The 25540-nt window shown below is 44.1% G+C and overlaps 1 protein-coding gene across 3 annotated transcripts in view; it reads left to right on the forward strand.

Annotated features, from left to right (window-relative positions):
- Positions 1 to 25540, forward strand: part of SMTN (smoothelin) — a 220693-nt gene that overhangs the window by 106442 nt on the left and 88711 nt on the right. For all 3 annotated transcript variants that reach the window (XM_077461184.1, XM_077461185.1, XM_077461186.1), the window contains exons 7-8: positions 8216 to 8541; positions 16173 to 16230. In XM_077461184.1, the coding sequence (XP_077317310.1) occupies positions 8216 to 8541; positions 16173 to 16230 (384 nt within the window). The remainder of the gene's footprint in view (positions 1 to 8215; positions 8542 to 16172; positions 16231 to 25540) is intronic.

A 25540-nucleotide genomic window follows, 5' to 3' on the forward strand; every position in this document is an offset into this window, starting at 1 on the left:
TTGCTACAATGTAAATTTGCGGTCCCTTCAAAATAAATCAACATATAGGCATTAATGTCTAAACCGCTGGCAACAAAAATGAGTACACCCCTAAGTGAAAATGTCCAAATTGGGCCCAGTGTCAATATTTTGTGTGACCACCGTTATTTTCCAGCACTGCCTTATCCCTTTTGGGCATGGAGCTCACCAGAGCTTCACAGGTTGCCACTGGAGTCCTCTTCCACTCGTCCATGGAGACGACATGGAGCTGGTGGATGTTAGAGACCTTGCGCTCCTCCACCTTCCTTTTGAGGATGCCCCACAGATGGTCAATAGGGTTTAGGTCTGGAGACATGCTTGGCCAGTCCATCACCTTTACTCTTAGCTTCTTTAGCAAGGCAGTGGTCATATTGGAGGTGTGTTTGGGGTCATTATGATGTTGGAATACTGCTCTGCGGCCCAGTCTCCGAAGGGAAGGGATCATGCTCTGTTTCAGTATGTCACAGTAAATGTTGGCATTCATGGTTCCCTCGAACTGTAGCACCCCAGTGCTGGCAGCACTCGTGCAGCCCCAGACCATGACACTCCCACCCCCATACTTGACTGTAGGCAAGACACACTTGTCTTTGTATTCCTCATCTTGTTGCCTACCAGACACGCTGGACAACATCTGAACCAAATACGTTTATCTTGGTTTTATCAGACCACAGGACATGGTTGCAGTAATCCTTGTCTTTGGTATGCTTGTCTTCAGCAAACTGTGGGCTTTCTTGTGCATCATCTTTAGAAGAACACACTTGCTCCCCATTCACACCTGAGAGCTTGTAACATGAGTCACATGACATTGGGGAGGGAAAATGGCTAATTAAAACCCAATTTGGACATTTTCACTTAGGGGTGTACTCACTTTTGTTGCCAGCGGTTTAGACATTATTGGCTGTGTGAGTTATTTTGAGGGGACAGCAAATTTACACTGTTATACAAACTGTACACTCACTACTTTACATTGTAGCAAAGTGTTATTTCTTCAGTGTTGTCACATGAAAAGATACAATAGAATATTTACAAAAATGTGAGGGGTGTACTCACTTTTGTGAGATAGTGTGTGTGTGTGTGTGTGTGTGTGTGTGTGTATATTTATTATGATAAAGGGATCAAATACCACCAAAAGAAAGCTCTATTTGTGGGTAAAAAAATGCAGTGCTGTATCGCACAAAATGGCCTGGTCATTAAGGGGGAAAATCCTTCCAGGGCTGAAGTGGTTAAATCAAGAATCTTCTTCTTCCCTTTGATTTTTATTCACCCTGGTTGCTTCACATGTAAAAAAAAAAAAAATAGATATGCAAAGTGAACTATTGCAATTTTATTTTTAAAGCGCATCAAAGTAACAAAATTTTATATATTCTAAAGTTTTTGTTCTTTATAATACAAAAATCTAATTGATCATGATGAAAATATACGACAATGCCATCTGTGTTTGCAGGTTGTATACCACTTTGATGTTTACGTTCACTGGGGTGGTGCATCTCCTAGTGTTAAACCAGCAGTAAATTTCAATACCTGATCTGTGTCTTTCTGTGAAGCTGTATGCAGATTCGGGTGATGGCTTACAATGATCTAGTTCAGAGATGTAAAATTAGCGGACCTCCAGCTGTTGCAGAACTACAAGTCCCATGAGGCATAGCAAGACTCTGACAGCCACAAGCATGACACATAGAGGCAGAGGCACAATGGGACTTGCAGTTTTTGGAGGTCCACTAATTGCATATCTCTGATCTAGATGGTGCATTACCTTTAAGGCTCGATTCACATCTATGCATGTTGCTTTTGAGCATTTTTGCAGTGCTTTTGTGGTGCTTGTCACGTTTTTACCACGTTTTGCGTTTTTTTTTTTTTTTTTTTTTTTTTACACTGTGGTTGCTTAGCAACCAGATGCATACAATGAAAAAAAACCCCGCAAATCGCGGCAAAATCACAGCAAAAAACGCGGTTAAAAAGCGGTACTTGCGTTTTTGATGCAGGTCCATTGACTTCTATTACATGCAAAACGCTGCTTTTTGCATGGAAAAAAAGTCCCCGACCCTTTCCTAAAACGCAGAGGCACAAAATGCATTGATATGAACATGTTCCATAGGAACACATGTTAAAAAATGTCCTTGCATTTCTTCAAAATGCATCAAAAAACGCGCTAGTGTGAATCAAGCCTTAGAGCCCATCAAAATTGGAGAAACCATAATCTGGAGCAGCTGTGCATTGCACACAATCAGCTTCTATCTCCAGGTTTTTCAGTTAAGCTTTTAAAAAAAAAAAATAAGATAAAAGCTGCACACAACTGCTCTAAATTCTGGCAGCTCAATTTTTTTGATAAATTCTCCTCAGTTTGTCACATACAGTGCAAGTTAGCCCTTATGTAGTTTACTGTGGGCAAAAGGGCAGGTATTAGGCCCTTTAAAGATTTTAGTTGATTAAAATTTTATTTTAAGTACTCTGTAAGACCCCTTTCACACTGGGGCTTTTTTCAGGGGCTTAAGCGTTAAAAAAAAGCGCCTGTAAATCGCTTGAAAGACTCCTTATCTGCAATCCCAATGTGAAAGCCCAAGTGCTTTCACAATGTCAGCGCCCAAAAAATGCTTGTAAAGCGCCGCTTAAACTAGCAGCGCTTTACCAGCGTTTTTTGGGCGCTATTGGGGCGCTTTTAACCCCTGCTAGTGGCCAAATAAAGGGTTAAAAGCACCCACAAAGCGCTGCTGCCAAAAGCGCTTTTCAGGAGTTTTGCAGGCGCTTTCCATTGATTTCAATGGGAAGGAGCGCTTTAGGAGGGGTGTATTCACTGCTCCAAAAGCACTGCAAAGAAGCTGCTTGCAGGACTTTTTATTTTAATTTTTTTGATGCCCTGCCAGCGCAGCGCCTCAGTGTGAAAGCACTTGGGCTTTTACATTGGGATTGCAGTTGCGGCTTCTTTCAGGCACTTTACAGGCTTTTTACAGGCGCCTGAAAAACGCCCCAGTGTGAAAGAGGTCTAAACGAATCCTTAGATCCGGTTCACCCAGGGGCAACACTACTTTCAACATGACTTTTGGAGGCAACTTGGACACTACTCGGGGCGACTTACAACAAGACTTTAAGTCGCCCCAGGGCAGGAGACTTTTGCAGTGGCCAATCAGAGAATGAGCTCTCAAGGGGGAACTCCACGCCAAAATTAAAAAAAAAAAAAACTGTGTGGGGGTCCCCCTCAGATCCATACCCGACCCTTATCCGAGCACGCTACCCGGCCGGTCAGGAAAGGGGATGGGGATGAGCGAGCGCCCCCCCTCCTGAGCCATACCAGGCCGTGTGCCCTCAACATGAGGGGGGTGCTTTGGGGAAGGGGGCGCCACACTCCCCCCACCCCAAAGCACCTTGTCCCCATGTTGATGAGGACAAGGGCCTCTTCCCGACAACCCTGGCCATTGGTTGTCGGGGTCTGCGGGTGGGGGGCTTATCGGGATCCGGGAGTCCCCATTAATAAGGGGGCCCCCGGATCCTGGCCCCCCACACTATGTGAATGAGTATGGGGTATAATGTACCCCTACCCATTCACCTGTGAAGGAAAAAAAAAACACAACACACAAGGGTTAAAATAGTTTATTGCACAGCTCCAGGGGTTTTCTCGCCGGACTCCCATCTTCTGCTAGCTCTTTTACTAGCGGAGGAGCCCGGCTTTCTTCGCCACCGGCCTCTTCTTCCGACTTCGGAGCGCTTGCTTGTCTCCACCCCCTCTCCTGGCCGGGCGGGTAGCCTGCTTGGATAAGGGTCTGGTATGGATCTGGGGGAGGGACCCCCACACCGTTTTTTCGGCGTAGGGGGGGGTTCCCCTTAAAATCCATACAGACCTAAGGGCCTGGTATGCTCTCGAATGGGGAACCTACGCCAATTAAATTTCTTTTTTTTTTAATATAAATTTGGCGTGGAGTTCCCTTTTGAGAGCTGATAATTCTGTGAGTCGCCTCCGTATAGACGGAGATCCGACTTGGAGGCGACTTCCATTGAAATCAATGGGTACCAGTAGCCTAGAAGTTGGATACAAGTAGTACAGGAACCCTTTCTGAAGTCTGAGCGACTTCAGCAGTGTGCATTAAGATGGCTCTCATTCACTTTTTACTGATTTTTACATGTAGCGCGACCTGAAGTCGGATCCTAAGTTGCCCCTGTGTGAACGGGCTCTTAATCTCAAGATGTTGAATTTTTTTTATTTAAAGAAGTACAGCTCATTTGGCTGTACTTTTCCTGTAGATCACAGGAGTGCAGAACATCCTGCACTGCTGTGACCTGTTTTCTGTAGCAGACAGTGGGCTGAAGTCTGCTGTCCATTGACATCACAGAGCCAGCCCAGGTTGCGGAAAGATCACGACAATCTGGTCGTGACCTGCCCACCTCCCTGGACCGGCTCAGCCTCTCAGTGAGAGCCTGAGCCAGCCACTCACGTCCCCCCCCTCAACAGCCCAGTGCACCATTTAGCACAGATAGGGGTGGGCAGAGGAGAGAGCGGTGACTGACAGTCAGAAGTTCTCTGCCCACGGAGCTCTGAGAACCAAGCAGTGTTTCATGGCTCAGTTCTCAGTCTTATAGCCGGTGAGGGGAAAATGCAGCATCGCACCGATACTGCATCTACCTAGGTAAGTATGCACATGCAGTCACGCCACCAGTTCCTTGCCATGTTTATGGGACTTGGCAGAGGCATGCAGCATGGGTTAAAAGGCTTGGAAATGCTGTGAGGCTCTGTCAGATTCCATAGACTGGTAGGGAATTTCTGTTTTCTGCACATGCAGGGGCATTTTCCATGATTTCTCGTATGCGCAGACCCGTCACACCACTAGGTGCTGTAGATCTTGCATGTACAAGATTCCGAAGCATATGTTTTTATCCTCCCCTAGAAAGTAGGAAATCTTAAAAAAATTAAATTCCCTCATTGTGTAAGATGGGTTGGGGAGGCTTGGGTGAAGGTCTGCTTTATAACAGGATTTAAAGTGAAATTATACTGACCACAGTCCTCAGAGCAATGCAAACTCTCCAGTGTGACTAAAAAGCAGCAGTTTTGTTAAGTGCAAATTGCATGCCATAATAAATCGGTGGATCTAATGATCCAGGCATCTGAAATTGTATCTGAAATTTTCTTGCAAAAGCCAATTTTACCACCCACCTGCTCCTCCGCTCCTCTGTTGTGTTCTTCATAGGATTGTTGGCCCTACTAAGTAATAGGGAGGTCCAGGAAGCCAGGTTAGTTGGGCTAAGCTCAACTCTTCCAGGAAAAAATATTATATATTTGTATAAATTTTAAATTGGACAAATCTGACATTAGATAAATGGTGCAGTCTGTTGTACTGAGTCTACCCTGTAAGATCGTGTTATTACCTGTAGATCCATTATCTTCATACTTCCAGCAATAGAGAGATGCACTTCAGTTAATTCACACAATTTTACAGCAGAATTTACCTCGCTTTCCCTTTATTTTTTATTTTTTTTATTTTTTTCTTCCTTTTTCCAGTGCCAACTTCTTCACCTAGCCTTCTTCCAGGTTGAAGACCTTTGGCCATCTTATTGGTCAGGCTGGAATGATGCAACTCCTGAGTTGATTGCAGTGTCGAGATGTGCCAAAATTGTACCCTGTGGATCTCTGTTTTATTGTAGACGAGACATAGGGGTTGATTTGCTAAAACTGGAGAGTGCAAAATCTGGTGCAGCTACCAGTTTTTTTTTTTTGTTTTTTTTTGTCAACGCTTAATTGAACAAGCTGAAGTTGGAAGCTGGCTACCATGCATATCCATACCAGATTTTGCACTCTACAGTTTTAATAAATCAACCCCATAGAGTTTTCAGTGCTCCTCCTTTCTTTTTGTGGGGATAAAAAAATTTTTTATTTGTTTTGCAGAAGTATATTACATTGTCTTCATTGCAATATGGTTAATTTCCATACATCTTAATCATAAATGATAACCAACAACATAGGTACTTCAACATTTTCACATTAACCCCTTTTTATTTATTGTTTCTCTTAGTCCATTGTTCACCCTGCATGTATTCCTAGTAGTCTGTCTTTTAGTTCTCCTTTCAATGGAGCAGCTTACGTTTTTTAAAGTTTGGTTATCACAACAAAAAAAAAAGTGTGAACTATTTCACTGAAAGCTGACCATTGTAAGCACCACCACCACTGTTATATGGTATGTCCCAACTTCAGCTACTGCCTTTTTACTGCAGATGTACCCTTGAAAATATTTTCAGGTCATGTGGGTTAAAACCAATTTTATTGGATGTCAGTGTGAAAAAACACACTTTACATTGATGGATGGTGGGAGGCATGCCCCCCTTATATTGGTGGTCAGAATGCCACTCTTGCAGACCACTAGAAAGATCATTGGTGTTATGCAGATGGCTTTGCCACTGTACCATATATCAGATGTCCTCATTTGATTTTGCTCATAGTTCCACTATAAGGTAAAAATGATCACAGCACTCAATCATGTTGGTCCATCCTGTCTCACGTTGCACATTTGCTGCTTCTTCCTTTTTTATAGTGAGCATCAGTCCCATGAAAGTCTGGGATATCTTTGACACCCTGACAGCATGATGCTGGTCTTTCAGATGAAGTACTCTTTCTCATTAAGATGTTGCACGTGTTGCTTTTGGCACAATTTCTTTATGAGTTTGAAAAATGCAAATATGAATAGCTAAGCTCCTGTGATGACAGCTTGGAGGGTGGAGAACTTGTCTTTCATGTTTACCTGTTGTGACAAGATCAACTGACAATTATTCAGGTTTCCAAAAATGCCATTGGAAGTTGGGATTTATAAATGTCTGGCTTTTTGGCTATTTATTATTATATATAGTATTATTATATTTTTATATTCTCTCATGCGCTGTGATTATTTAACCTCTTAATGTTGACCATCTGATCGTCAACATACTGAATTTAGCTGTGGTGCTGACAGGCAGTTAAATGGTTTAGTGACACACGACCAAAATTGTGTAGATTAAAAGTCAAGTTTACGTTTAAATAAATGCGTGTTTTAGCAGGTTTAAAAAAAGGTGTGTGTTATTTTTTAACCAGGAGCTTGTAAAATATTGCACCTGCCATCAGCAGGTCGCCGGTGAGAGATGACCAGGGAGTGAATTAAGAGCTTTGTTGTATCATTGGAGGCTGCTGCAGGCACTACATCTCTGTAACTGGACCTCTGAAACTGTCCCTTTTCAGATCTGTAGGCAATGTGAATGGACTACACATGTGCTGATCTGCTCACTCACACTTTATTAAAAATTTGAGTCTGTCTGCCACTGTGTCAGATGGGAGCAGTAGTTTCTTCATTCAGATTCCTGCACAACCGCACCATTTTCAAAATGTGACTGTGGGTGTAGGGAGAAGAACCCCTGCCTGATGTCAGTTAGGGGGAGAACTAGAACATCTTACACCCCAAATAAGGGTGTAACAGGTTATGAAACGTGAGGATGCAGAGTTAAATCTCCTACTGCTATTTCTTTAGGAGCCTTGGATGGCTAAATCCCCCTTTCCTTCTACTGTGGGCATTATTTAACCACAGGGGTTTATGTGTGTGTGTGGGGGGGGGGTCTTGCTTCATTTACTTCATTGTCCGTAGTGTAGATCACGCAAAATGTGTGTAGGCTCCAGATAAGTCCCTTATTAAAGTTCAGATAGGTGGGTTGAGCCAAGAGCTCACATGCATTGAAATTGCTTATTGATAAAAGAATGCGATGGGTGGGATCAGAACGATGAGATTCACCCAGCAACTTAAATAAGTTGTGTGGATTTGCTCTGTAGGGCATAGAAAAAGGTATGTTTTATGTACCGTACAATAAAGTGTATGTATAGCCAAATCTTATCTCGTTGTTATTGTGGGCTATATTCCCATTGAGGAAATTTGATCTTTTCCTTGTCCTGGAAAATATTGTCACCTAGATGGTAAGTGTCAAGAATTCCCAATATTTTACAGTGGTCTCCAGAGCAGTAGTTGAGGGGAAATCTTTGAATGTTAACACCTTCTTCAATGATGACTAAGTGGATTCCCCCTTGCTTTGGGGAGATTTCCTGTCGCTACCCGTTGTTTCCCAGCTTAGGAAGTGAAGGGTAATATTCTTAACAGGGCCCAGACAGCAAAGAATGGCAGAGGTCGGGCTTTTTCTATTTGCTTGGTTTGTGATGTATTGCTACGAACGATAGGATAATTGTGTTTTACTCTGTTTATAGACTCTTCATCTGATATGGTTCTGCTCCTAAGTGCTCCCTCAAGAGAAAAGTTGTCATCTCTGTCTTCTTCATCCTCCTCATCCTCATCTTCATCATCATCTGAACCTGGGCATTTGTCGCTGTCCCATACAACTGAGCACTCCACCCTCAGCACAGACTCTGAGGAAGACACTCCACAGAATGGAAGTAGAGAGGTGTTCATGGAGTCATCTACACAGATCGGAGAAGAGAAACCTCCAGATAATGGCATCACCCTTCAGAAACAGAGTTCTCAAGAAGAACAAAAGCCTGATTCAAAAGAAACGGGCAAAGCCGTAACAAATAAGGTAACTTTCCTCGCTGCACCTACCACACTCTCTTCGCCTCCTATATTCTAATAAGAATAGGATTAAATGCATCAAGGCACGGCTTTTGTTTTCAATCAAATGTATGTGCCTGAGCAGTCCATGGTGGTTGAACAAGATTTTGCTTTAGAAAATGTATTGCTTTACAATAGGTAATAGAAGTACCTAAAGTGTATGTATAGCCAAAACGTTTTGTTTTTGGTAGAGTAGGGATGGGTTAAAATCCACATCAGGTTCCTTTTTTCTATATATCCTGCTGGGGAGATTTTCCTTCACTTTCTGTCCTGTGAGAAGAAATCTCCCCAAAGTGATGGAAATTTCCATCTTAGACCGTTGTCTTCCCCATTGGAAGATTTCACCCTCCTCTGCTTTCTTGACTTTCCAAAACTTGGGCCTTCCTCTTTCTGTTTCATTGACAATGATCAACCGGACAGAAGGATGAACCTCCTTAGCACAGATTGCAATAAAAACTTTGCAGAGGGCCCAATGCATCTATACTTTATTCAGAACTAAAATATTAAGTTTTTCCTTTTGCATACACCTTAAGGGCCGCCCCACATACATATACTGTGGCTGGGCGGCGCTTAAGTGCAAAATCACATACCGGTACGTGGTTCCTCTCCTAAGCTCTGGGGCATGCATGCCACTGGAGCCCTGCTCCTGCTGTGATTGGACACAGCGAGAGCCAATCAGCGAGTCTGGCGACCGCTGGGACCCGCCGATTGTTCACAGGAGAGGAAAAAACGCTGTTCTGCCTATGTAAACAAGGCAGGCTGCTGTTCTGTGAGGAAAGAAAATGGAGATCTTGTGTCTGACAATAAAAAACACAGATTGGTTTTCCTCCAGTCACAGCATTCACCCCTTAGTTGGAAAGCACTCCCACTTAACCCTTTTGATCGCCCCTGATGTTAACCCCTTCCCCGCCAGTGTCATTTATACAGTGATGGCGCTTTTTTTTTTTTTTTTTTATAGCACTGATCACTGTATTGGTGTCACTGGTCCCCAAAAAGTGTCACTTATTGTCAGATTTGTCCGCCGCAATGTCAGTCCCGCTAAAAAGCGCTGATCGCCACCATTACTAGTAAAAACAATAAAAAATTTAAAAATTGAATAGAGGTGCCATGACCAAGTTTGACAAGGTTTGGGGGAGGCTGGATGGCTTTGGTGGATATGGTCTTGGATTAACTCTCGGGCTTGGCAGTTGCAATTGAATTCAGGTGGTAGTAAGGATTTCTTTGGCATTTTGATTCTCTAGACCTTAAAGCGGGATTCCACTGCCGTTTTTTTTTTTTTTTGTTTTTTTTTTTTTTTTTTTTAACCTGTGTCACTGTTGGGCGATTCCTACCGGGTCTTTACAGCCACGATCGGCGTCTTTTTAACCCCCGGCGTGACGATTTCATTGCTAAGGAAAACTTTTAAAAAAGCAGTCCGGCGGTTTCCATTTTCACTGTGGGCGTTTGAAGCCCACAGGCATTTACTTCCTGGATGCGATGACACTGAGCTCCCAGCATCCACTGCTCCATCTCGCACATGCTCATTGAGTGTCCTCTTTGTTTTCCTTCCTTTTGTCTCCTGTGCTATAGTGGTAATGGCTGATAGAGCTGCCTGCCCACTTTCAAAATGGCAATTTCGGCTTGACTGTGTCCCCCATGGATTCCTGGGAAATAGCTAAAAAAGTTCCCAGGGACCATTGCGAAGCCGATAAACACGCCTACTCCCACGGGAGGAGAGCCCAGAAGTCGGCATAAACATTAAAAATAAAAGGTAAATACTGCATATTATTTTATTTCAATGGTCATAACTGCATCTATGTTCCAAAGCCATTTGAATAAGACGAACTTGCAATTTTCTGTACAAAACCACTTTAAAGCGGGAGTGCACCAAAAAAAAAAAAATAATAATTTAAAAGCCAGCAGCTAAAAATACTGCAGCTGCTGACTTTTATAAATCAACACTTACCTTTCCAGTGATGTCGGCAGCCGAAGCCGATCAATGGCTCGGCTCTCAGCTGCTGCCGCCGCCATTCTTGGTGAGGGAATCGGGAAGTGAAGCTTTATGGCTTCACTTCCCGTTTCCCTACTGCGCATGCGTGGGTTGCGCTGCGCATCCTAAATGGTCCCAGCTATCTCCTGGGACCTGTGTGTCCGGGGGGTGGCTCCCTCGGCGGTTTTTATTTTTTGCGCTATAAACAAGAAAAGAGCAACAGTTTTGAAGAAAAAAAACATTTTTTACTTTTTGCTATAATAAAATATCCACAAAAGTTTTAAACAAAAACAAATTTCATCAGTTTAGGTCAATATATATTCTTCATATTTTTTGGAAAAAATTGCAATAAGCGTATATTGATTGGTTTGCGCAAAAGTTATAGCGTCTGCAAACAATGGAAAAGATTTATGGCATTTTTATTATTTTTTTTGTACTAGTAAAGGTGGCTATCTGCGATTTTTAGCAGTATTGCAGCGGACGGTTAGGAGACTTTTTTGATGCTTTTTTTTTTTTTGGGACCATTGGCATTTATACAGCGATCAATGCTATAAAAATGCACTGATTACTGTGTTAATAACCTGTTTCCCTGGTAGAAATGTTGTAAAAGATACAAAAAATTTGTTTTCTGTTGCTTTACAGGTTTTGTAAAAAAAAAAAAAAAAATACTTGGGTTATCTGTCAGCCCTGCGAAAGACAAACATTACTGGTGAATAACACTTTTTTGTCCAGCAGGTGGCAGCGATGTACCACCGTGCAGTATGTTGTTGCGGATACTTTCATAAAGTCGCAATATATTAAAAGGCTATTGCCTCGTCTAAGTCTTATTCAAAAGCAGTCTGCTTAAAGTGGTTGTAAACTCTATTACACCATTTTTAGGTACTGTAAATATCTCCTAAACGTGCATGGTTTTGGAGATATTTACCATATACGCTTGCACCAACGTCATTGGCGCATTCTCACTGAAGAAACTGCTCGCTCATGCCATTTCTTCAGCAGCGAGCCCTGACCAGCAGCACATGCGTGGGAGTGACGTCATCGTGGCTCCAGCCAATCACAGCGCCGGAGCCATCAAACACAGAAAATTAGTCCGGGAGACATGTCACCAGTCACAGCGGTGTGGGGGGACGCTGCCACAGTTTTGATCTAAGGTAAGTATTTTTCATAATGAGCTAGTATGCAATGCATACTAGCTCATTATGGCTTTGTCTTGCGGGTTTTATTTATTTATTTTTTTGGGGGTTTACAACCACTTTAAACACATACTGTACACTGATTCTCCCTAGCATACCAAATTAAAGGTTCTGCTCAGTATGGAATAAGCTATTAAATAAACACCTGTTTACACACACCTTTTTTTTCTGTTTTGGATGCTCATAATGGCATAGAAGCCAGTTTATGTCCTATAAATAAAAATAAAAATCGGAGGCATGACAGCTTGCCTAGTGGGGCCTGCAGGGAATTTCAAAGGAGATCATTTGATTTTATACTTTTTCTATATAGGAGCTGGGAATGGAAGTTCAAATTAAAGGTGGAACTGAATTAAATTTCTTATGTTCTAACAAATATTTAGAAATGCTAATTGTACAATGTACCCCCCTTCTTTTTTCTTTTATTTATTTTTTTCCTTTTGCATTCTTCCTGAAAGATATTCGTGCACTTTCTGGTTTGTGAGGTTGTCTAGACTCTCCTGTTCTGCAGCCACATAATGGTTTATCTGCAGTGTGAGATATAAGGCACCGCTGCATCAGACTTCTAGTATCAGGAGATTTGGAGTGAGACTTGTTAATGTGACTACTGTGCTGCTCACTGTTCTTTGATGGAACTTCTGACATGCGGAAATAAGGCCCTGGACCTACCAACACTAAGGCTGGATTCACCCCTATGCATTTTTAGTGCTTTTTGCATTTTGCACTACAGAAAGTGTTCCATGGGAAACAATGTTAAATGGGCAGCAGTGAAAAATGCAAAAAGCACTAAACATGCATATGTGTGAATCAAGCCTGCGAGACAGTGAGTAATAGAGCTGTGGCCAGACAACAGGCAATACTGGCTTTCTGCCCTCTGACTTTTTTGGGCACAGACTTCAAGTTTTAGTTGCGCTGTAAGGCATCTGGGGCATTACCATTGTACTCTAGATAACATGTTTTGAGGAGAGCACATCAAAGATGGAGTAAGCGGAATTTTAACGCACCACACCCAAAACACATGTAAAATGCACAGGTGTGAACAGGGCCTAAAATAATAATAAAAAAAGGGCAAGTAGGCAGGAATTATGCAGCATAGACCTGCTTTAATACAAAAGACAAAGCATAACTTTACCCATAATCACTTTAAAAAAAACACAAATGTTCTTTAGCAAGGAACATACATTCCAGGTTAATTACCCTAAAAATGAGTGTGTGCTGTAAATTGCCCCCAGAATTGCTTCAGTTTCGTTTTTCTCGGAGGCTGCCATTTTGCTGAATACCGCAGCCCCTAAACAACAGTAAATCCATAAAGCGTAACTAAACGCGTTGATTTAACGGCTTCAAAATACAGTTACATTCCTGGATTGCGAACTGTCACAGAAGCAGCTTTCTTGGCTGTAAAGGATAGGAGAATTGAATTCCGCTTTAGGCTCTGTTCATATCTAGGCATTGCTATTTTACAGGTGTTTTTGAAGAGTTTTGCAGTGTTTTTATACAGACGTTTTTAAGGTTAAAAGGGCACCAACGTAAAAGCAGTAAAACGCCTTTAATCTGCCAAAAGAGTTCCTGTACTTTTTTGAGTGACAGCGTTTTGCTTCAGGCAACAGAACGCTCCAGATGTGAACAGAGGCCATTGAAATGAATGGGATTTGTCTTGTTGGGCATTTTTACAGCTTAGGCTTGCAGCAGAAAAATGCCCAAAAACCGCCTAGGTGTTAACAGAGCCTTAAGGCCATCGGCAGATCAGCCTTTACAAACTCGGCAGTGCGTAAAAATGGAGAGCGACTGAGCATGTGCAGAGTAGTGCGAGACAGTGTATTACTGAACTGTAAGCAGAATAGATGCTTATTTTTAATGTTTTGCTAACTATACCAGCCAAAGGGGCCAACCTGAAGTGATTTAGAAGGACTTGCGCAAAAAATTGTCTGTCCACCCTTGTACAGTAAGCTGTGCACACACAGCTCACTGTACAAATTTGTTATTTGCGAATCTGAGTTAACTCACATGTGTGGGAGTTATGTCATCCACACACGGCAATGAAAGCAGCTGGCGATTGAGACCCAGAAGCCGGCTGGCCAGCCCAAGATATCAGCGGCTGGGTGGGGAAATCCGGGACACCGCATCGCATTCCGCTTTAACGTGTAAATAAACCCAGCAATTTATGGCTCTTTTTATCGGTCTGCCCTTACGTTTTTCAGGTGGACCCAATCGGATTCTCCAGTCCCCTCCTATAGAGCGGTGGGTGTCAACGGACATGTGTATTCCCACCGACATCTGATCCTGTCTGCTAATAACAGACAGATGAGGATCAGTTCCCCATCAGTCTATCGGACTGGATAGCAGTCGGATAGAAACTGACTGTCGGTCACTTTACACATCCTACCGCCCAGTTGAGCAGGCTGCTTTTGCAGATCGGACATGGACCAGACATCCACCTGCTTAGCAGGGATCAGCAAACAGATTTTCTGCTGAGCAGCTGGCCTCCAAGGGGCCCGACCACCAAAAACCGTTAAATTTCAAGGATGTTGTGAATAATAACAGTTAACTTGTTCTCCCGACCAAACTGTCAAGCCATCAAAGTGGAGTCATAACTGACCACATGTACAGTATCATGGCAACTGCAGATCAGAGTTTAAGATGGGAGCTTCCTTGGCTGTAAGGCCACGTTCACACCATATGAATGTAAAAACCAATGGAAAAAAATGCACAGATTTCACTTGCAGAGATATGAGTTTACATCAGTTTTCATTGCGCGTTTCAGTGAACTTTTATGCACGTCGACATCAGTTTTCATGTGCATACCATTCCTTTTCTTCTGCCCTGTTCACACCACAATGTTGTCACCTTTTTTATTTATTTATTTTTTATTTTTTGAAGAACACTGCATACACTTTGCAGATTCGTGTGCAGATTAAAATCTGTGCATGATACCGGTATTGGGGTGTGAACAGGCACATAGGGAACAATTGTTTTCTTTGTGCCCTTGCAGAAAAAGCGTCTGCATACGATATGATCGTGAGGCTTTAGACTCAGTTCACATATATGCAGTGCGTAAAACGCAGCGAATATTGTGCGTGTCCCGCACCACGCTGAACTTCACTCCATTCATGTGATCTGCCACCGGTGTCCATATTGAATTAATGACACCCCAAAACAGATTGCAAAAAGCAGTGCGATTACAAGAATCAGATCACATGGGTGTGAACACCCATGTGATCATGTTCTGGTGCTGCAAACAAAAAAGATGCCTGCTTTGTTTTTGTGCAGTGCGAATTGAGCACATAGAAAATGAATGGGCTCAAATTGCACTGCAAAGTATCAAATGTGATTTGAATAGGAATGTGGTGCGATTCCTATCCGAATCCCATGTAGTATCCCGCACCGCATTTATGTGAACCCAGCCTTAAATAGGAAGTAAACCCTCCTATCGTTTTCATCCAAGGAAGCTGCTATCTTGGCTTCTGTTTAATGGAATCTACAACTGCCATGATGCTGCACATGTGATCAGTTATGACACCAGGCATTGGGTGGTTTGACAGTTTAGTTGAGAGCACAACCAATGGGAGTGTTACATTCCTGGCATGTGCCAGAAAGGTAACTGTTTTTATGGATGGGTTTAATTCCGCTTTAAGGGTAAGAAGTTTAGTTCTGCATCAAAAGTGACATTGAAAACAAAATCATCTGCCTGCCGTGGCATGCGTGACTTAGGTTGCCTATGCCTAGTGTAGTGTATGCTCACCTTATGTCCTGAATTCAGCAAAGCCAGTCCCTATTGAGATGAAGACGTGCAGAGGAGGCACAAAAATTCTAATGGTAACTACTTTAACCACTTCAATACTGGGCACTTATACACCTTCATGGCCAGACTAATTTTCTGCTTTCAGAGCTGTCACACTTTGAGGGACAATTGCGCGGTCATGCTACACTGTAACCAAACTAAATGTTTATCATTTTGTTCCCACAAATAGATTTGTGGCAACAAAATGTAAAATTTTTCTTTTGGTGGTATTTGATCAGCTCTGCAGTTTTTATTTTTTGCTAAACTAATAAAAAAATATTACCGAAAATTTTGAATTTTTAAAAAAAATTTGTTCATTTTATTTTATTTTTATTTTAGTGTTTCAGCAGCTGAGAAATGTTGTTAAGCATTTCCGGCTGCTTTTTTACTGGACTTCTTTAACACGTCAGCTGTTAACAGGGGAGACCCACTGACCGCTCAAAGAACTGAACCTGAAAGTATTTTTTTTTTTTTTTAGGTATCGGTCTTTTTTTGCATGAGTACCGATACTTGTGCAAATACTTGTGTCAGTGCAGCACTATAGCATATCTATTGTATTAGCACATGTATTTGAGAATGATTTGCTTCCTTGTACTAGAAATGGGTGGTTAGCTGAGGACAATTCAGTAAACCTAACATAACACTGTTATTTGCCTTCGCAGAGTGCTGATAAAGGAACCGCTCCAGAGGAGAAGGCATCAAGGACATTCACAGAGCCAGGTAAGCCTGAGCATATAGTTTGTTGTTAATGAAGTTGCATAAAGTTGCTAAATCTGTTTCTGCTTTACACTTTGGAATTCCAATCTGAATCCTAGAACTGGGTGCTGTATATGAATGAGGTCTACTCCTTCATAGCAGATATTGGGTTTATTAAAAAGGAAACCACAGCTAAAACCAATGAAAGGCTTACCCCTTCATAGCATATATGTAAGGGGCTGTTTGGTTTTTGCTTTAAAAAAAAAAAAAAAAAAAAAAAATCAAGTACCCAGAGCAATAGCTCAAGTTTTTTTTTTTTTCTTGCTCTTGAAACTATGAAAATCTATATTTGTTCATTGAAATTCATGTAGTGGAGAATCTGAATCCCTGCTATTGGGAATACAAAGTGTAAGACTGTTGCATACTGTTAAAGCTTGGGAAGATTCTCTGGGGTACGTAGCCCTGCACTGAAATGCGAGGACGCAGAGGGACAGACCAATGCTGGATTGTGAACCCGTTTCTCATCTCTCCTAGACAAACAACCAATTGACACTTACAGTGCATATGCAGCCCCACTGCAGTGGTAATTTGGTTCCTGGAGTTGGGCTTTTAGACTGATTGCATGTTTAAGATTTTTTTTTTCTGAGCACTGCACTTGGCACAATTATACACTTCCACTACACAATTAGATGGGCTGTTTACTTTACTTTACCTTTTAAATGGTCTGGTGTGGCAGCACGCTGTTCTTGGAGAGGTTCGAAAGCCTGTCATGATTACTGTTTTGCATGCCACCTACTGGGCAAAAGTGGTAAATGCGCTTTTTCATGTCTTAGAGGTGCCCCCCTTCGAAAAAAATTTAAGTCAGCCGCTACAAATACTGTACGGTAGCTGCTGACTTTTAATACTAGGACACTTGCCTTTCCAGGGTTCCCCTGATGCCAGCACCCCAGCCGATTTTCAGATTGACTGTCGGGCGCTGCCGTCGCTATTCCTGGTAAGGGAAACTGGCAGTGAAGCCTTTCGGCTTAAGACGGTTCCCTACTGTAATTGTCCCTACGGCGGAGAAAGCAGGAGGGGGGCAAACTTCTGAGGGATGGCGCCATCTCCAGAAGTGGGGAAAGGATACCTGTTAAAAAAAACACCTACCTGTCCCCCCTTCCCTCCCCCCCTGAAAGGTGGTACCGTGGGGGGGGGGGGGGGGGGCATAAGTGCAAGTTCCCCTTTTGGGTGAAACTCCGCCTTAAAGCTGCAGTTCCCAACCTCAGTCCTCAAGTACCTCTAACAAGTCATGTTTTTAGTATTTCCTTCACCTTGCACAGGTGCCTTGAGACAATGTCAATGCCTTGTAATTTATGACGGCTATTTTAAGGGACATTCCCAAAACTTGGCCTATGGGGGGTAGTTGAGGGCTGAGGTTTGAGACATTTTTAAAAATGTAATGAAAATATTTTCATTCACATCATACATCTCCTCTAAGAGCCCATTCACACAGGGGCAACTCCTGATCCGACTTCAGGTCGCCCCTAGTCGCCTCAGGTCGCCTCAGGTCGGACAACATTTAAAAAGCAATGTAAGTGAATGAGAGCCGTCTTAATGCACACTACTGAAGTCGCTCCGACTTCAGAAAAGGTTCCTGTACTACTTCTATCCGACTTGTAGGCGACCGGTACCCATTGATTTCAATGGAGATCGCCTCCAAGTCGGATCTCCGTTTATACAGAGGCGACTTTGACAGAATTATCAGCTCTCAAGAGGGAACTCCACGGCAAATTTCTGAAAAAAATTTGGCGTGGGTTCCCCCTCCGAGAGCATACCAGGCCCTTAGGTCTGGTATGGATTCCAAGGGGAACCCCCTACGCCGAAAAAACGGCGTGGGGGTCCCCCCCAGATCCACACCAGACCCTTATCCGAGCACGCTACCCGGCCGGCCAGGAAAGGGGGTGGGGACGAGCGGGCAGCCCCCCCCCCCTCCTGAGCCGTACCAGGCCGCGTGCCCTCAACATGGGGGGGTGCCTTGGGGGAGGGGGGGCGTGCGGCCCCCCCACCCCAAAGCACCTTGTCCCCATGTCGATGAGGACAAGGGCCTCTTCCCGACAACCCTGGCCGTTGGTTGTCGGGGTCTGCGGGCGGGGGGCTTATAGGAATCCGGGAGCCCCCTTTAATAAGGGGGCCCCCGGATACCGGCCCCCCACCCTATGTGAATGAGTATGGGGTACAATGTACCCCTACCCATTCACCTGTGGAAAAAAAGTACAAAAAAAAAACACAACACAGGGAAAAAATATTTTATTGCACAGCTCCGGGGGTCTTCCGTCTTCGGGGGTCTTCTCGCCGGACTCCTCCGCTATCTTCTTGTAGCTCTTTTACTAGCGGAGGAGTCCGGCTTTCTTCCTCCCCGCCGCCGGCCTCTTCTCCCGACTTCGGGGGTCTTGTCCCCCTCTTCGGTTCTTCTGCCGGGCCACCGCGCCTTCTTATAGCTCTTTTACAGGCGGTGGCCCGGTCTTCTGTCGTCGCCGCCGCCGCCTTCCGTTCTTCTTCTTCTCCAGGAGATGTTGACACGACGCTCTCTCCGGCCGGAATGCCAGAGCCGCCCTGCGCTGCCACTTATATAGGGACAATGGGGCGGTGTCACATGGGTTGATGTCACATGGGTTGGTCACATGGGTTGATGTCACATGGTAAGGGGGCGGGGTCACCATGTGACATCAACCCATGTAACCAACCCATGTGACATCAACCCATGTGACACCGCCCCATTGTCCCTATATAAGTGGCAGCGCAGGGCGGCTCTGGCATTCCGGCCGGAGAGAGCGTCGTGTCAACATCTCCTGGAGAAGAAGAAGAACGGAAGGCGGCGGCGGCGACGACAGAAGACCGGGCCACCGCCTGTAAAAGAGCTATAAGAAGGCGCGGTGGCCCGGCAGAAGAACCGAAGAGGGGGACAAGACCCCCGAAGTCGGGAGAAGAGGCCGGCGGCGGGGAGGAAGAAAGCCGGACTCCTCCGCTAGTAAAAGAGCTACAAGAAGATAGCGGAGGAGTCCGGCGAGAAGACCCCCGAAGACGGAAGACCCCCGGAGCTGTGCAATAAAATATTTTTTCCCTGTGTTGTGTTTTTTTTTTTGTACTTTTTTTCCACAGGTGAATGGGTAGGGGTACATTGTACCCCATACTCATTCACATAGGGTGGGGGGCCGGTATCCGGGGGCCCCCTTATTAAAGGGGGCTCCCGGATTCCGATAAGCCCCCCGCCCGCAGACCCCGACAACCAACGGCCAGGGTTGTCGGGAAGAGGCCCTTGTCCTCATCGACATGGGGACAAGGTGCTTTGGGGTGGGGGGGCCGCACGCCCCCCCTCCCCCAAGGCACCCCCCCATGTTGAGGGCACGCGGCCTGGTACGGCTCAGGAGGGGGGGGGGCCGCCCGCTCGTCCCCACCCCCTTTCCTGGCCGGCCGGGTAGCGTGCTCGGATAAGGGTCTGGTGTGGATCTGGGGGGGACCCCCACGCCGTTTTTTCGGCGTAGGGGGTTCCCCTTGGAATCCATACCAGACCTAAGGGCCTGGTATGCTCTCGGAGGGGGAACCCACGCCAAATTTTTTTCAGAAATTTGCCGTGGAGTTCCCCCTTGAGCTCATTCTCTGCTTGGCCTCGGCAAAAGTCGCCTGGCCTGGGGCGACTTGTAAGTCGTCCCAAGTTGGGCTTGAAGTCATCACAAGTTGTTTTGAAGTCGTCCCAAGTCGCGCTGTGATCTTAACTCAAGTCGTGTCCAAGTTGCCTGACTCAAGTCGCCTACAAGTCGTGTTGCCCCTGTGTGAATGGGCTCTAAGTCGGCGTTAGATGTTGGATGACTGTCATGCAAAATAAACAATTTTATCCTCCCTCTATTTAACAGGTTAAGTGCTGTATGGCTGATTGCAATAACCTTGCCCTACAGAAATCTGATTAACTACTTGCTACCCAGGCCAATTCTAACACTTTGCTCCTAAAACATAAAAATCATAATTTTTTTGCTAGAAAATTACTTGGAACCCCCAAACAACATATTTTTTTTTTTTTTTTTTAGCAGACACCCTAGGGAATTGCAACTTTTTATCTCGCACTGTATTTGCACAGTAATTTTTCAAATGAAGCCATTTTTTTGGAAATAAAAAAAACATTAATTAGAAAACAAAAAAAAAGTTAGCCCAGTTATTTTTTTGCATAATGCGAAAGATGTTACGCCGAGTAAATTGATACCGAACATGTCACGCTTTGAAATTGTGTACAGTCGTGGAATGGCGCCAAACTTCGGTACTTAAAAATTCCCTTAAGCGATACTTTGAACATTTTTACAGGTTGCCCATTTAGAGTTGGAGGTGGTTTAACACTAGAATTATTGCTCCAATGTTTGTGGCGATACCTCACATGTGCGGTTTGAACGTCCATTACATATGTGCATACGACTTGCGTATGTGTTCGTTTTCTGCTTTTATTTTTCTATTTTGACCTCCTTTTTTTTTTTTTAAACATTTTTATTCCTATTACAAGGAATGTAAACATTCCTTGTAATAGGCATAGTGTGTGACAGGTCCTCTTTAGACCCCTTTCACACTGAGGCAGTTTTCAGGCATTTTAACACTATAAATAGCACCTGAAAACTGCTTCCCATGCTGTCCGAATGTGAAAGCCCAAATGCTTTCACACTGGGGCTGAGCGCTTGCGGAACGTCCTGCAGCATCTTTGGGGCAGTTTGGGAGAGCTGTATACAGAGCTCCCAAAACGCCCTGCCCATTAAAATGAATGGGCAGCGCTTCCGAAGTGCCCTGAAAAGCACTTCCAAACCGCCACAACACGGGAGCTTTTAACCTCTTTTTCGGACGATAGCGGTGGTTGAAAGTACCACGCTAGCGGCCAAAAGCGCTGCTGAAATGCCACTAAAACGAGAGGGGGGGGACCTAGTGCGACAGTGGCCTTACAGCAAGATCTGGGGTCAATAAGTCCCCAGATTTTGCCTCTTGGATGGGAAGCCTGTGGAGGGAAACAAATAATTATCCTGGCTTCCCAGCCGAGGCAGCATTTTATTTTTTCGAATGCAGAGGCCAGCCCCTGAAAAATCATAGACGTCGGGGCAATCTGGCCCGCTGGATTCTCTATGGTAAACTTCCATCATAGGCTGATTCCCATTCCCTCTCCCTCTTGCCGATTGTACAGGTGAGACAGGAGAACCCCCGGAGGGCGTGGGAGTCCCCACTCAGTCGACGACTTCATATGACGTCCCTTGGCAGGAAGTGGTTAAGAGGATTGTGATGCAAAATTCTCTAACAAAGAGAAGGGAGGTTGTGAGGTTGGAATCAAAGCCGTTGTATAGGTAATCTATAAAAATAATTTACAATAGTATCTAATGGAGGCATGTGTATTGAGGGATTTGACCATGTTAATGCTCATCAGCTGGTCACATGCCGGTTTTTAATGTCCCTTTTAAACTTGGCCACACATTAATCAATATGATCACACATTTAATGTGGCTAAAATGATCGAATTCTATAAAAAAAGTTACATTTGGTGGTTTTGATGAGCCATCAATCGATTTTTACTCTGCCAAGTCAAGTATAGCGCATTTGATAGATAAAAAAAAAATTCTGCAGAACTGATAATTCAGATCAATTAAATGATTGCATTAGATTGAACATCTACATTTATAACACAAGCTATTTTCACTATTTCCATTTGATTGTAAGATGCAGAGTATTACCCCATGCAATTCACCAGTTGGTATTTGAATCCACGTTATTGTTTGCATTTGCTCGTATGTAAATCGGTCACAAATTACTATGTGTATAACCACCTTAAAAGAGAAGTATGGGTTTTTGCTTTTTTGAATCATACTAGCTGGATGCAGCATCCCCATCTGTTCCCCACCGGCTTGAAGACTGAGAATCGAGTGATCAAACTCTGCCTATCACTATCACTTGGTTCTCAGGGCTCCCTAAGCAGAGAGCTGGTCAGTGTCGGTCTCCACTCTCTGCACTTACAACCCCCCCCAACACTCCCTGGAGCGCTGAGCTGTGGAGGGGGTGAGAGACTCAGGATGTGCTTGTGCATTATCCTGGAAAAAATAGGACGCCCTTAGTAATTAAACCAGGCGTTTTTTTTTTTCCAGAGACTCATTTGCACATCACTCAGAACCGTAATTTTCATTGATTGTGGCACCACAGGGTAGAAAATCCACATGAATAATGCCATGCTTGTCCCAGAAAACACTTGCCATCACTTTACCTGCAGACGCAATTGTTCAAATTTTTTTTTTGGTGGTGGCGAGTCTGTGGTGGAGCTGTTCACTTGCATTGTTGTCTGCCATCTTGATTAACGGTCTCTAGACTGGCCTGCGACTTGTGCGCCGCCTATTGGTAATGGGACACACTTGCCTCTTACTACTGCTTGTAGTACCACCACTTTAACATCCCTTTTTATACCTGTAAAATTGAAAGTCCCTGTTTTGACTTATACACAAGTAAATGTGCAAAAAACGGTCAAAGATTTTTCCCAATGTCCACCAGTCTCTCACCAATTGAAACCAAAAATCATATTGAATGAGAGTCCATAGTATGTTGATCCGTATGATTATAAATATAAAAGCTACTGTCCAGTAGAACAAAGGAAAGCATTTAAAACCAGGAGCTCCATATCCAGGGCTGCCATCAGTGAAGGACAGAAACCATGTTCCAAAGTCTGTGGGAAAAAAAAAGCAAAGGAAGGGGTGCCACTGGGTGTAGAGCTAACACACACTTTAATTATAAAAACATAATTAATACCGGCAGCTCACATTTTGGATGTGATGTGTGAGCATTCAGTCACTTTAAAAGCTGAGCATGGATGTGGTCATCTGATAGTCCGTCAAGCTCAGGTGCTGTAGCCGCTATTGGTCAGGAAGTGGCACAGACACCGGCCGTGAAGCGGAGAGAGATGACATCATGAGGTGGGCGCGACTGGTTTCGTGAGCGTACAGGCTGAGATTGACAGCCACGCTCCTTCATCAAGCTTGGCTTGGTTGTGCCCACCTCATGATGTCATCTCGCTCCGCCTGCGCTCCAGACTTCATTCTGCTTTGAACTGCGCTTCACGGCCGGCGTCTGTGCCACTTCCTGACCAATAGCGGCTGCAGCACCTCAGCTTGACGGACTATCAGATGACCACATCCATGCTTGGCTTTTAAAGTGATTGAATGCTCATACATCACATCCAAAATGTGAGTTGCCTGTATTAAATGCATTTTTATAATTAAAGTGTATGTTATCTCTACACCCAGAGGCGCCTCTTCCTTTGCTTTTTTTTTTCCCCTGCTTTGACTTGAATGCCCTTCATATATTCGTAGACCTTCATGTTCTATATGGTAGCTGTTGAAACAAGGCACGTATGCCAAGCTGTTGCCAGGGCTACAGACCTCAGTCCATCTGCCAAGGTGCAACAGAATCCCAGCCATGCCTGTCCACAGGACATCAGCTGATTACCTGATTTCCCTTTAATGTTTTTGTCCTCTGCATAATAAACCTTCCAATTCCTGTGGTTGCAGTCTATTTTTCTCTTGAGTGGCTTCACACTACCCTGGTGCAGTCCCATTGTGCTTTGGGTAAAATCGTTTTACCACAGACTTCTGTGATGTCCAACGATTTTGGTGCAGTTTCAGAAAGCGCAACAAAGATGCAGCATGCAGGCGTTTTTGGTGCGCTAACTGAAACCGCACCAGAACGGCAGGACCCTCATAGAAGTCAACAGGAAAGCACAGCTAACTTGCACAAAAACTGCAGTTAGCAGTGCTTTAGCAAAAGCACAGTGGTTCAGTGTGAAGCTGCCCATATTGTTGGTAGAATAAACTATTCATTCCAGGATTTACAGATTTAATGATGATGATGATGATTGAGTGTTTTATAAATGGTACGTCATCGTTCAATACAAATTATTACAGCACTAAAGTGGATATAAAGCCTAAAATTTTTTCCCTTAATGCATTCCTTGTGTTAAGGTAAAAAATGTTTTTAGGTAGTAGTATCCACCCCCACCCCCCCCCCCCCCCATACTTGCCTGAGCCCTCATTTGATGCAGGTCGGTGCCCATCTGTATCAGCGCTCTTATCTTTTAATTCCTCGTCGCAAAGGCTTTGCTGAGGCAGTTCTTGCTGCTGTCAATCAAAGCCAGTGGGGGGGCAGGGCCGAGCCCTACTGTCTGTGTCTATAGAGTGTCCCCAAAGGAAGCCAGCTTTCTAGGGGCACTCGCTAGAGAAGAGGAGCCAGAAGCGCCAACGAGAGTCCCCATAAGAAGAGGATCTGGGCCACTTTGCACAGGGCAGGTAAGTATATTAACCTGTTTATTTCTATTTTCATTGCATTTACAATCACTTTAAAGAAATTTTGCCTAGCTCTTACAAAGTATGCATCCTGAGGATGATGAAAACAAGTTTCCTATTCTGTAGACATGTGCAGAATGGAAAAATTTTGTGTTTCGGTTAGATTTGTTACTAACTTCGCTTCATTGATTTGTTTCGGAATTAGTTTAACTTAATTTCATTTAGTTTATAAATTTTTTAACAAATTCCAAATTTTTGGAACGATTCCAATTCTATATAGAGAATAGCTGGCTGTTAAGGAGGGGAACGGGAAGCTGGCCGCCACGTCCTTAACCAATGACTTATCAGCTGTCAGCGGGCTTCTCCACTGAGAGCTGAAATGCAAACAGTAGAATGCCAGTGTCCTGTCGATTGTCCCCTATTGGATAGTGTCCGCCCTATACTGCACTTGTGCAGTACGGAGGATACAGACGCCGAAAGTCTCCGAAGATGAACGGCACCTGCGGACTTAATAGTACCTTCTGCCCTCAGTCCAGGTTCAAGCCCCACCATCCAAGTGGACATAGTTACAATAAAAATATGCCGAGCAAAGCAAGGCCTTGCCCGAATCGTGGCAAGCGAAGTGAGCCTGCAAGGGGCCCTGTTAAAAACTGCTGTTTTACAACATCGGGAGTGTGTGAAAGGAAGGTACTATCAAGTACGCAGGCACCGTTCATCTTCGGAGACTTTCGGTGTCTCCTTTGTCCTCTGTACTGCGCAATTGCTGCGCCTGGATAGTATAGAGCAGACACTATCCAATGGGGGGGGGACACTTCTTGTCAGAACACCGGCAATATAAAATTCTGAAAAAAAACAGCGCAGGGTCCCGCTTAGATTCCCCCCCATCCCATGTGTGTAGTACCCCTACCCATTCACCAAAAAAGTGAATGAAGACACAACACAAGTTTTTGTCAGTTCCTATATTTAAAAATAAAATTAAAAATTCTGCCACCACTGGACCCAAAAAAAAGTGCTGG

Source organism: Lithobates pipiens, unplaced genomic scaffold (genome assembly GCF_037356315.1).
Source record: "Lithobates pipiens isolate NorthernLeopardFrog02 unplaced genomic scaffold, aLitPip1_a1.2 Scaffold_3, whole genome shotgun sequence".
In the NCBI taxonomy this organism is placed as follows: domain Eukaryota; kingdom Metazoa; phylum Chordata; class Amphibia; order Anura; family Ranidae; genus Lithobates; species Lithobates pipiens.